This window comes from Myiozetetes cayanensis, unplaced genomic scaffold, assembly GCF_022539395.1.
Source record: "Myiozetetes cayanensis isolate MyiCay16 unplaced genomic scaffold, myiCay2020 scf16, whole genome shotgun sequence".
NCBI classification, from domain to species: domain Eukaryota; kingdom Metazoa; phylum Chordata; class Aves; order Passeriformes; family Tyrannidae; genus Myiozetetes; species Myiozetetes cayanensis.
The window spans coordinates 18,045,540-18,057,808 of NW_026087270.1; the positions used below are offsets into that span (position 1 = coordinate 18,045,540).

At 41.3% G+C, this 12,269-nt stretch overlaps 1 protein-coding gene across 2 annotated transcripts in view; it reads left to right on the forward strand.

The window, feature by feature from the left end:
• PHAF1 (phagosome assembly factor 1) overlaps positions 1-12,021 on the forward strand; it is a 31,661-nt gene extending 19,640 nt beyond the window's left edge. Inside the window, exons 8-17 of one of the 2 annotated variants that reach the window (XR_007628438.1) lie at positions 777-889; positions 2,216-2,349; positions 2,943-3,026; positions 3,717-3,799; positions 4,595-4,638; positions 6,565-6,608; positions 7,958-8,016; positions 9,441-9,513; positions 10,020-10,481; positions 11,810-12,021. Coding sequence is in view for 1 of the 2 variants with exons in the window: in XM_050311269.1 (XP_050167226.1) it covers positions 777-889; positions 2,216-2,349; positions 2,943-3,026; positions 3,717-3,799; positions 4,595-4,638; positions 6,565-6,608; positions 7,958-8,016; positions 9,441-9,513; positions 10,020-10,109 (724 nt within the window). In the remaining variant the exon portion in view is untranslated. Of the gene's footprint in view, positions 1-776; positions 890-2,215; positions 2,350-2,942; positions 3,027-3,716; positions 3,800-4,594; positions 4,639-6,564; positions 6,609-7,957; positions 8,017-9,440; positions 9,514-10,019 lie in introns of both variants that reach the window. The other variant, XM_050311269.1, reaches the window with a different exon arrangement.
• Positions 12,022-12,269: the final 248 nt, after the last annotated feature.

Consider the following 12,269-nt stretch of genomic DNA (forward strand, 5'->3'; position numbering starts at 1 on the left):
CCTTTTGGCTTATAAATATCCAAAGTGAGAAGGTGGTAGTTTTTGCAGAGACAGTTGAGTTTTAATACCAGAAGAGAAACACATCCTGGGAGTGCTGCTCAGGAGGGGAACCTTGTTTATGCACATTGTCTCCTAATTAGAAATAAGTGCACTTCAGGAAAATGCTGTTGTCTGTACCCATTTGTGACATGGTGGGCTCTAGTGAAAGCACTGATTGTCACATGGGGCTCTGCTGTGTGTGTGTGAGGGAGCTCAAAGCCAGACCTGGAGCCCAAATCATTCACCTGGAGGAGGAATTTGCATAAGAACAGTGAATTTTAAGGAGCAGGTGCAAACCAATACCCAGAAAAACAGCCTTTCCATTGAAAATATCTTACTTGGGGCTATTACTGTTTTCTAAAATAATATTGTTGTTGAATTAAATTGAGAACTTAGCCAGTAAAGCAGCACAATTGCATTTGGTGTAGCTGTACAAACTGATTTCATGTTCTGGGCTAGAAAGTACCTTCCCAAGAGCAGTGAGAGCATCATGGATAGGCTTTTGCAGTTTGTTTCATTAATAGTAAAGATCCTGCATATGAGTACTGTCTTGTTCCTCTTCTTTTTTCCCCAGACTTTCTGATCCTTCTGTTTAATGTAACTTTTCATCTTCAGTCTCAGTTAAAAGCAGCTTTGTCCAAGTTAATGTGCTCTGTTCCAGTGAGCTGGCACCAGCTTGTTACTGGATAATTTGCAGATGAAGTGACTGTTGTGCACATCTGTCTGATGGGTTTCAGGGCTCCCTTGATGCCTCTCAGCTGTTTCCTTGGGAATGTGTACGCCGAGAACGTCGATGTCCTGCGAGATGGAACTGGACCCTCAGGTTTGCGGCTTCGCCTGCTCACTGCAGGTACTGGAGACACTCCCAACGCTGAACTGGCTGCTTTCCTCAGGAAAAGAGGGGTAGACCTGTACAAATTAGCGTGGGTTATTTGTCACGATTGTATAGGTGATTTCAAAGTGTTCTAACTACGTTATTTTGAACTCCTGGAAACAAAACCAGTAAAACCCTTGTGAAGGTGAATCTGCCTGCTGCCACATTCTCCTGGCCCTGGAGAAATCATAGAACTGTAGTCCTGTACTCAGATGTTCCAACTCTTAAGAGTCTGTTTGCAGAAACTGAATTTGTCTCCAGATGTGTGTGTAGAATAAAGCACATCCCTGCTTTCAGTACATCACTGAAAAAACACATGAGAAACCCAGAAACCTTGTGTATGTGTACATCTTCTGTGAGATCCAGGGATCTGTATGGTGTTGATATTTTTGTGATTAAATCTGGAAGGCTTTTAAAAATGCCAGCAAGTGACTGCATCAGTGCTCCAGCCTGAAGCTGCACTGTCAATTGTGTTTTCATTTGCTGTAGGAGACAGTGGTGACAGTGACAGCGACTGATGAGTCCTCATGTATGTGCTGTCAGAGATGGGAGGGTGCTTAGAAATGAGGGAAAGATATGACAGCTGCAAAGGATCTGGTTCAGTCACCATTACTTGAGACTTGACAGTATTTCAGAAAAAAAGGTACTGAGATGTTTTTAACACTTTTCATTAGGAGACTCAGCTTCTGACCTGTTCTGATTCCTAGCTCTGCGGATATTGAGGAAACAATGGAATACATTCACAATATGCAAACGTTAAAAAGAGAAATTAAGATGAAGAATAGAAAATGATGAATGAGAATGGAGCAGATATTTTCAGATTACTTTATGGGAACAGTTACAGTTATGGGAATCTTGAGTAAAGAATGTTTTGTGATACAGTTAATGTGGATGCAGAATTTCACTTCATGGGATCGACTTTTTTAGCTGCAGATACATCTCTAGCTGCTGAAGTAGAATATTTTAGAGACAGAAGTAATTCCTGGTATTTAGTGCTAATCTGATCAAATTGAGATAGGCTAGGAAACCAAGTCCTGTTCATGTGAAAGGCTAGTAAGTGAAGATGGTGTGACTGAACGTGGAGGTTACAGTGTGGAACCATCCAGCAGTCAGCTCATTTACCGGTGTGATAAGCAGCGTTTAAACTGTTGGGGAGTAAATGGTTAAACTGAGTTTGGCACTGTTGTCTGAGGAGTGCAGCTGTCTGGTTTGTGACAGAGAGAGGAATGCTAACCCTTGGTGCTGCTGTGCTGGTGCACTGTGTGGTGAGGAGGGTGCACTGAGAGCTGTTCTGCCCCCCAGGCTGTGGCCCAGGTGTCCTCGCCGATGCCAAGATGCGGGTATTCGAGCGCTGCGTGTTCTTCGGAGACTCGTGCCAGGACGTGCTCAGCACCTTGGGGTCTCCACACAAAGTCTTCTACAAGTCCGAAGACAAGGTGAGGGAATTCATTCAGGCCCAGGACTTTGTTCAGTGGTGTCTCAGTCCCATCACAGGGCTTGTGTTTTGCCAGGTGGGTGAAGATAAACCGCCATGTAGCACAAATCACGAGTGCTTCACTTGACGTGATAGACCAGGATGAACCAATATATAATAGGTTTTAAAAAGCTTTTTTTAAAGCTGAATTGGTGCCAATCTGTTTAAATTTAAAAAAAAAAAAAAGTCTAATTGCATAATTTTAACTGGTTTAAGAATTAATACAAATGGGAGCACTTTTGAATCCAAACGTGTGTGCTGGCTATTTCCTCAGTTACAGTCAATGTACAGGAACTTCAGCACATACTTTGATCCTTTCCTAATGTTTTTACACAGAGCATGTAAGCAAACCTTTTCATTCAGGTAACTGAATAAGCTGATGTGTCACTGTGCTGCTGCAAGCAGGTGATGATCCTGTCATGAGCCACAGTCTCTTACATATTTGAACAAGGGCTTCAGATGACATTATGGCAGTTTGTTTAAATGTAGTGATGTTGTTAGTGACATTCATCTCTGGGTGTTATTGAATATATCTGAAAAATGTGTTTCTTGCAGATGAAAATCCATTCGCCCTCGCCCCATAAGCAGGTCCCATCAAAGTGCAATGACTACTTCTTCAATTATTTCACCCTTGGAGTGGTGAGTGGGAAGTTTCCCTAAACAATTCATATAAAGTTTTGATTTAGTTACACAGCAATCCTCTCGAGAGGCTGTGGGAAATGAGGGGCTGCAAAACTCTTGATTGCTGCCTTAGGAATGTCTTGACATGAAAAGCTACACTGACTTTTCTCTAACACAGATTTCATCAGGAATGTTTTATCTCCACCAGTGGATGGAGGGCTCTTTGCACTTTTGTATCCTCTTAGGTTTTCTCCTTTTTCTCCTGTGCCTGATGCATAAGTGTACTAGTCCTGCTTTGAGATCCATGGCCTTGTCCCACAGAATGAGACAGGTGTGCCATAACATCACGTGTGAGAGCTTGCTGAGCTGTGGGATGTAGTTCAATCTTCATGGCCCTCCTTACAGCTGCTTTGCTTTAGTCTCTGTTCCTGTAAATACTGTGCAGAAAAACAAGACCTCCTTAGAAAACTTGCCAGCATTAGCAAATGAAGCTGCAGTTGTGATTGAGTGCTGGAGGAGATGTGTGTTATCTGCATTTACAAATAGTTTTATTTTCAAATACTACTTTTCATAGTTGCCTTCCGTTCCAGTGGGGTAGATAGATACTTCTCTGTACTGGTACTGTTATAACTAATCTCAGGTTAGTTTGGGGAAGGCCAGGTTCCTTTATCCACATTGCTTCACCTGTCTTTTTTTTGTCTTCAACAGGATATTCTCTTTGATGCAAACACTCACAAGGTGAAGAAATTTGTCCTGCATACAAATTATCCTGGTCATTACAACTTTAACATGTGAGTGTGCAGAACTGGTCTCTTTAAAATTTCCCTTCCAGATGTTTTAACGCTACTCTTAATGTTCCTTTTTTAAAATTCCAGTCTTTTTTCCTAAGTGTCTTTGGTGTATCCAGTAACCTGTGGAGGTTTCAGACACCATTAGTAACACTTTTTATTAATATTTTCTTCTTACTCTTGAATGCCTTTGTCAAGTGTGTCTCAAAGCAGGGAATGAGGTAGGGTAGTTCTTGGTCCAGCTATAAGGGGCTAACTCTTGCTAGAGGCAAACTTCATTGTAGCAGGAGTATCCATTTACTGCTAGGTATGTTGCTGGTTTTTTCATAACAATATTTCATTTAGTGATTAAAAAAAATTCTCTCATGCTTCTGAAGATGTTTTCAATACTTGTTAAATGTAAACTCTTTAGAAGAGGGGTATGAGTCAAAGAATAAGTGATTTGATGTCTGATTAAAGCAGTTAGTGACAGAGAAATCTATAGTGCTGCTTCTAAGCTAAATATTTCCCCATCCACTCTGTGTAACAGCAGAGTAATTTGTGCTGAAGGGCTTCTTGTGTCCTCTAGCAAATTGTGTCAGGACATTCCTAGGCTGCTGTGTTTTTTATGTAGAAGATCTAAGTGAGAACTTAATCTGCTATCATAGATTCTCACTTCCATTTTATTATTGCTGTGACTCTTCATGAAGCGGGTTTTTAAGAGCAGTGGGTTATTAAGAGCCCTGAGTCTGTGGCTGTGCAGTTCATACTGGTTTATAATTCTGTGTTTCTGATATCTTTACCATTTGCTCTCTGTAGCTACCATCGCTGTGAATTCAAGATTCCCCTCGTCATTAAGCGAGGTGAGTACTTCCCCTGCTGTCCTGCCCCAGGGGGAGGGATGATCACTTCTCATTTCTGATGTGTCCTTTGTTGGCACAGGATGCTGCAGTCATTGAGGCAGAGGAGAAATTTTGGGACTAGGTTTCTATTTAAGTGGAAAAGCTACTTCAGGGCAAGTTAGCAGTTCTCTGATTTTACTTACACTACCCTGTTTACTTATTCGGATCACACACATACTTAGCTGCAACATCACTAATTTTCTGTAATGCTGCCCCTCAGCTAAAATCAATTACCTTGTACCTGCAGGCTCAAAATCTGTAAGGAGGTGTTAGTCTGAGCTCATCTGTCCAGTCCACTGATCTAGTGCTGGCTTGCTCTTGAAAGGCTTATTTGTGATGTTTAATGTAAACTGGTTTAGCTGGGAATGAGAATAAACATCCAGAATATGTTGGCTCTATGTGCTGTAAACAAAATATAGCTGTTGTTGTTCACCTGAAAGTCTCTACTTGAAAAGATACATCCATAACCACTAGGTGATTATATTAGTACCTTTGGCAAGGTACTAAGATGTCCCCAGCTCTGTGCATGTAACTGATCTCAACAAAGCAGGGGAGCCCTGTTTGAAGATCACAGTGATTGAAGTTGACTTCTTTAATGTAAGAATAAAGGTGTCCTGGGAAGGTATGTGTGTTGATTATCCTGGGCATACCACATGCTGGCTGGATTTTGGCCAGGATGCTTTCTTTGTTCTGACTGGTTTTCCCTGAAAGCACTTTCTGTGTGACATGCAGCTCTCCTGTGGCTGTCACAGCAGTCTGAGCATATGGAGGATTAAGAACCTGAAAAAGCAATGTCTGTGTATACAAGGTTTATATGAAAGTTGATTTGTACTTCAGCCAAGAGAATAAGCATGAAAGTTCTCACTTTTTAAATTATTTTGCCTTAGGTTATTGTACAGTACTTCAGAGCATTCATTTCTGATTAATGTCGTTCACCTCAAGTAGCATCATGAATTTCTTCTGAATGTGTCTGGTTTTTTATTTGTTTGGCATTTTTAACTCGCCTTTCTGGTCTCTAGCTTATGTTCAGGACATGTAACAAGCTGTAAACAGATGTTATAACCTTTTCAAAAAAGCCCAACTTCTTCCCTCTGGTGGCAGTGCCTGATGCAGTTTTATTAACTCCCTTTTGTAGCTCAACATCAGACGATAAATTGAGAGCCAGAGTTCAAGCTGCACAGTCACTGAACTCAGCACAGGTTTATTTAGCAGGGGGAAAATAAGAGGAGCAAATGGTCTTTAACTTGATCAAAAGCAATGTTCAACTGATTTAGTATGTGGGAACGTGCTTTCAATATTTAGGAGTACTCAAATATGTGTTTGAAAGTGCTTGAAAGCACCAGCAAACACTTTCTTTTTAAGGCTGAAAGTGTAAATGCAATGCTGTCCCTACCTGCAGCTTTTTTTACTAGGCAGACTGCAATTCCCAAGCTCTCTGCCATCCTTGTTTTGAAGGAGTGGTGTTTGAGCTGATTTCAGGCCTGCCAGCTCCTGGCTCTCAAGGTGCCGGTGTTAGCCAGGCCTCCTTCCCAAGTGCCGTGGGGTGTTCTGGACGTCACGGGGGACAGGCCACGTCACCTCGGCAGGGGGCTGTTCTGGGCCCGGAGAGGTAGTTTATTTTACAGTGGTGCTCTTCATGGGAGTTACAGCTTACACAGCTGGAATCTTAGATCTGGGAACTTGCTGTAAATAGGCAGGTTTGTGTAATCACCTTAACTGGCATTGAATCAGTGTCACTGACAATTCTGTTTGCCAATAAATTGGTATATTAATTGATTTAAGGCTCATATGTCTCCTCCTGCCTGAACTAACATCTCAAAATAAAGGACTATATAGGGGACTCTTCAAGCACAAGCTATAAAGGCTTTTTTTTATCCTCTTCAACAGATAGTGCTGACTCACAGACAGAAACATGTACAACATACAGCAAGGTGAGTCTCTGCAGAACTGAGTGTTTTCCTTATTTTCTGAAACCATGTAAATGATCTGTGCCAAATTTACAATACACTGAAGAAATTATAGCAGTGGTATCATGTTGTTTTAAAATGGAATAGCTGAAGGCCAGAAGTTAGAGTATGTTTTGTGATTTAAATATTTTGGTGTGTTAGGGATTGAAGACATTGCACTCTTCAAGTAAAGCAAATTACTGCATTATGGCATGGCTTGCATTTTAACATAGCTGCAGGTAGAAACAGAACAGCAGAATAAGTGAATGGGAAATGACAGCAGCAGTGGCTGAATGTTGGCTGGAAGACCTGTCTGTAAACAAAATGTTCAGAGCTATTCTACTAAAGAGAGCTCTTGAAGACATGTGGTGTTAACAAGGCAGTCCAGTGCCCTTCCACTTTCTTCTGAAGGGTGCCAGTAATGAGATGTTCCTCAGGCAGCAGTGACAGAAATGTCACTGCCAGTGTGACACCTCCTGATGACTGACAGCAGACTCCTTGAAGACTGTTTAGCCTCACCACCTAAATGAAATCCCCAGCTGGGCAGTTGCTGCTGCATATTTGAGAGCTACATTAAGTTGAAAAGCTTCTCAAAAACTGTGCTCAGCTGTGTCTCTGCAGTTAATGCTCAGCCAAGGTCAGTGTTGCTCTCTTGGCTCCTGGAGTGCCAAATGAAGGCTTTCCTTGGTGAATTTTGGGTCCCATACTGGGAAATAAAATTGGAGTCAGCAACCAGGAAGCTGCCATTCTATGCTTTTTGGTGTGATCACTCACACCCTGCAAAGTGCTGGGACTTATTTCAGTCTTGTGTGGGAAACTGCAGCTGCTTCGAGTCTGGTTGGAGTGAGGGGAACTGCTGGACGTTGCCAGTTCCTAAGCAGTGCAGCTTTCTTCTGTCTTGTTGCTTAAATCAAGGAAAGACTTCTGGGTGAGGTAGTAACAGGGATATTTTTCCCTTCTGTAAAGGTGTGTAAGAGGATATTTTTTAAAGTTTCCCACAGCTGCTCTGTTCTCTGAGCTGCTCCTGAAATGCTGTTAGAGTCTCCAGCTCCATTTTACCTATAAGACCCGTAGAATTTTGTATAATAATAATTCTAATTCCAGGCTATTTTTAGACAATAATGAGAAATACCCTGAGAGAAATTCCTAGCCTTAGTAATGCATAGTTCATTACTGAATATGGCTGCAGTCACAAATGACTTCTGTAAATACAACCTTGAGGTTATTTGGCAAATGAGCACGTCACAAACAAATGTACGTAACACTCTTGCTACATAAAAAGAAGAGTCTTGCTGGGCCTCCAGTTTAACACAAAGTTCTTGATGTATTTGCAGTGGGACAGTATTCAGGATCTACTGGGGCACCCTGTAGAGAAACCAGTGGTACTTCACAGGTAAAAATCTCTCTTTATTTTGCTTGGCAGGGGCTGAGCTGATAACAGAGGATGAGGAATAGTGTTTATTGCATTAGTTACTTTTGCACTGCCTTGCTGGTTAAAGATCCAGGCTTTTTTAGCCACTCCCAAGACTAGATAGCTGCTCTCAGAGGAAATAACCTGACATGCTGCATGAAAGCATTTCCAAAGTTCCTATGAACTACTAAATGCAGAGAAGAGCTAAGCAGCATGTAAAACAGTCTCTCTTTTATGAGTAATAAATAGTGCAGAGTTTTTTTACTCTTTGTATGCATTTCAACAATATATTACACAGCCCAGTATATGTGGACATGAGAGTGTATGTGATACCAGTCTGTCTGAGGAAGCTTTGCTTTTATCAACAACATACATGGTTGTTCCACAGTTATTTTAGGCTGCCTGAAAATACACTAGTCCTTAAATTTGCTGTTTCTGCAGGAATTGAGCTGGATATTGGGTTAAATGGGCATTTCTGTTTGCAGACTTATAACTTTATGATGTGAAACCATGATTTTTGTCTCAGGCCAAGTGTAAGCAATGGGTGCTGTGAAAATGCTGCAGCAGTTTCAAATAAACCAAACAATGTGTTTTCATCTGACTTTCTCATGGTTTTAATTTTTTTTCCCTTAATCATTGTGCTCTTTGTTCCCCTTTACTCCTGTCTTATGCCAGTGAGCTGATTAGAGCAGAAGCCCTGTCAGTGATGACACAGAGCCTTTCTGGTTTTCCATCTGTGTTGTAGAGAGTAGTTCAACCAGAGAGCGCTTTACTGAGCACATCTCAATGGCTCAGAATGCAGTTTGAAAAACTGACCAGTTTACAAGAAAGGACAGAAGGCAAATATTTTCTAGGGTTTTTTTTTTGGCTGTAATCTAAAATTGACTGCAGTCAGCAGAAGTCTGCCATTGTCAATATATGATCCAAAAATATCAGAAATAGCTGAAAGACAAGTGATCCATAGATCTTGAAAAATACTGTTTAGTAAAACTTGGCTTATTCTATGGTAAATACGTATGGTAAGGGCTGAGACACAAAGGGGAGGATCTTGCACAAAAAAATATGTGTAATAAATTACATGGTGCTTCTCTCTTCCTGTGTGTCTGTTTGCTTTTAGGGTTCTTGCTGTTCAAGTAAAGTGCAAGAGAGTTTTCCTGTAGAGGTCACTAGTAGCTTTTGGATTACTCTCTCCTGAGTATTAATAATGGCTCTGCCATCAGCAGAGCTGTTCCTCTGCCTCACTTGGAGCCTAGCACCGGTGTAATGAGGATTTACTTTCTTTTGATGAGAGCCATGACAAAGATGTTGCCATTTACCTCATATGACTGAGTAGTTATTCTTCCCTAAGGGGTTCCTGACCCCCACACATCCAGTTTTAAATTCTTTTTCCCCTCTTTTCTGTTCAGGTCATCATCTCCGAACAACACTAACCCCTTTGGGTCAACGTTTTGCTTTGGACTGCAGCGAATGATCTTTGAGGTTAGGACAAAACCCCTTCATTTTTGTCTGAGCATGGAAAAGTGAAGAGTTTGCTATTGTTATGAGTGGCCTCTTACTCCCCATGGTGATAACAGCCAGTGCTTGGGAGTGGCTGTATTTTTAGTGCCTACTGGTGGAAAGAGGCAGCTTTCCAAGCTCTCCTCCAAGGGTGTACATTTGCGTGTTATAGCTGGGACTTTGTCACCTGGAGTTCGTGCTAGCAGGAGATACATGTACATGGCTGTGAGATACATGTACATGGCTCTGAGCAGTGGTGGAGCGTGCTGGTGTTCAGGTGGCTCTGAGCAGTGGTGGAGCGTGCTGGTGTTCAGATGTGTCCTAGAAATCTGGAGGCCGTTTTTAGGAACCAGCCAAGCGCTCCCTTTTTGTCGTTGGGGTTTCTTTTTGGGGCGGATCAGTTCCATATTCAGCATTTTCGTACCCCTGGGTTTCTGTTCAGCGTGCCAGTTGTCCTGATCCCCCCTTGTCCTGCTGTGCTTTTGCAGGTGATGCAGAATAATCACATAGCTTCTGTCACCCTGTACGGCCCCACGCGGCCCAGCAGCCAGCTGAGGACGTCGGACCTTCCCCAGTGAGCCTCCCCTGCAGAGCCAGCTAATCTCAATGCTACACAATTAGTACAGCGTGCCTTGATTTGCTGCCACTTATAATATGGAAAGCACGTTATGATTTTTTTGTTTTCAATAAGCCTTTCCACCCAGGAGCGGTGTGGAGAGGGAATTCTCTCAACCCTTCATCGTGGGGCGTGGAACTGTTGATGGAGGAAAGCAGCTTAGGTGCCTGTGCCGTCGTTTATTCCTCTCCGTTGCCCTCATCCTATGCAGCACAGACCCGAAGAGACTGTCCCTCCTTCTCGGCTGGCAGAAGGGGGAGAGGGAAGAGGGGCACGTAATGACTGCAAGAGTTAGAAGCACAAACTTTCTGAGCCTTGGAGCATCTGGAAGCAGGTATTGATTTTAGTCTGTTTGTGTTACTGTATTGATGTGGTGGTCACATTTTAAGAAAAACGTGTGTGTATATATATATAGATATAAACACCTCGGTATTTCTGTGGCTTAGGACATTGTACCAAGTGTGACAAGGATGTATATATGTCCATGATTTCAGGCACCACATCTTTGTGTAACTTTAAACCAAGCAAGTAGCATGTGCATAATACTTGGTTGTAACATTTGCACTACATACACTTTAATTACTTGATAAATGTTTATCTTCACTGAGGAGCATCTGTGTACTGGGTGTGAGTGGGGTGTGATGGTTATTTAATGTACACTGCGCATAAAGCTTATTTATACAGTGGATCAGATTTATCCACCTTCCTGCACTAATATGTACTTGATATGCTGATACAATTTTTTTCTTTCATGGCTGGTTTACTAATTTTTTTCATACGCTGTTACAAAAAAAAAAAAATTCTGGAAGAGGTTATTTCTACGATTGAATTATGTTTTAGTGAAAAGATTTGATACAATTTTTCATACTAGTGAAAAATTTAACAAAGAAATAATGTTGCCTCATTTGCCTCTGTTGCAAAGTCCTTTATTCCTACTCTATTTCCTTAGAGAAAGAGGAGCTGTATATAGTGGTATATCTCAGACAGAAACTCCCCAGTTCTGCCATCACCAGGAAAACCTTTTCTGTAACTTTTGAGGTGTGATTTTAATTTATGCCAAAGGTTTAGCCAAAGACATCCTCGCTGTAGTTCCACCGTCTCTGTACATACCCGCTACCTGCACACCCCACCCCAGCAGACAGGGAGAGGCTCTTTCTAGTTGGGAGATGCTGCTTGCGACATTTTATCCCAGGAGGATACTTTAGGTTTCTAGTTCTCTTACCAGTCTTATTTGGGAGAAATAGATGGTCTGTCTTTGAAACAATGAACCCTTTTTAAAAATGGACAAGAGAAATGTATAATTTTATCCCATTTTTAATATTTTGGTGTCGCAACTTGTGATACATAGATGACAATTTTGTGAGTTTTACTATGTGTGTACAGATTTTTGTAAATATGACATTTTTGTAATTTTAACTCCATGTACAGTGTAATCCTGTATAGTTTATCAATGAATGAGAGATAGGAAATCGAATGTTATCTGAAGTTTTGGATCCTGGACCAGTAGCAGGGATAAATGTGTGTGTGTGTGTGAGATGTTCTTTGCCATTTAGTCTTCCTGTATACTGTGATACTCTTAAACTGTTTTGCTAAAACAAACAAAAAAGCCCCATGGAAAATCTAATGGATAAGGAAAAAGTTACTGTTTACCTTTATCCCTAGGTGTCACTCCTGTTGAATCCCTGTTCAATCTGTGCTGTCTCCCGTGATCGTTGCTTGCTAAGAAAATTCTATGCCTCAACCTTCCTTTTTGTTTCCTCTCTAATTTTAATTTCATTTTACATAGCCCTTCTGTAAATTAAGTGGAATAATAATGAGCATGTACACTGAAAGAAAAATAAAAAGAGACTCTCAGTTACTGTTTTTGTGTTAAATACAGTTGCTGGGTGTTTTTGTAATAAAATCATGGATGATCTTGCTTTTTTTTTTTCTTATCAAATAGTTCTTTTTATTTTACTGCCTTTCAGAGATCATATTTGAAGTACCTGATCAGTGTTCCTCCCTTGTAGCCAATTGAGTATGTTCTCCAAAGAAACAGTAACTAACAACTTGCAGTCCGTTTCCCGGTAGATACACTGAAGTGTTTGGGAAATTTTGGCCCTGAGGTGTAGAAGGGAAGGAT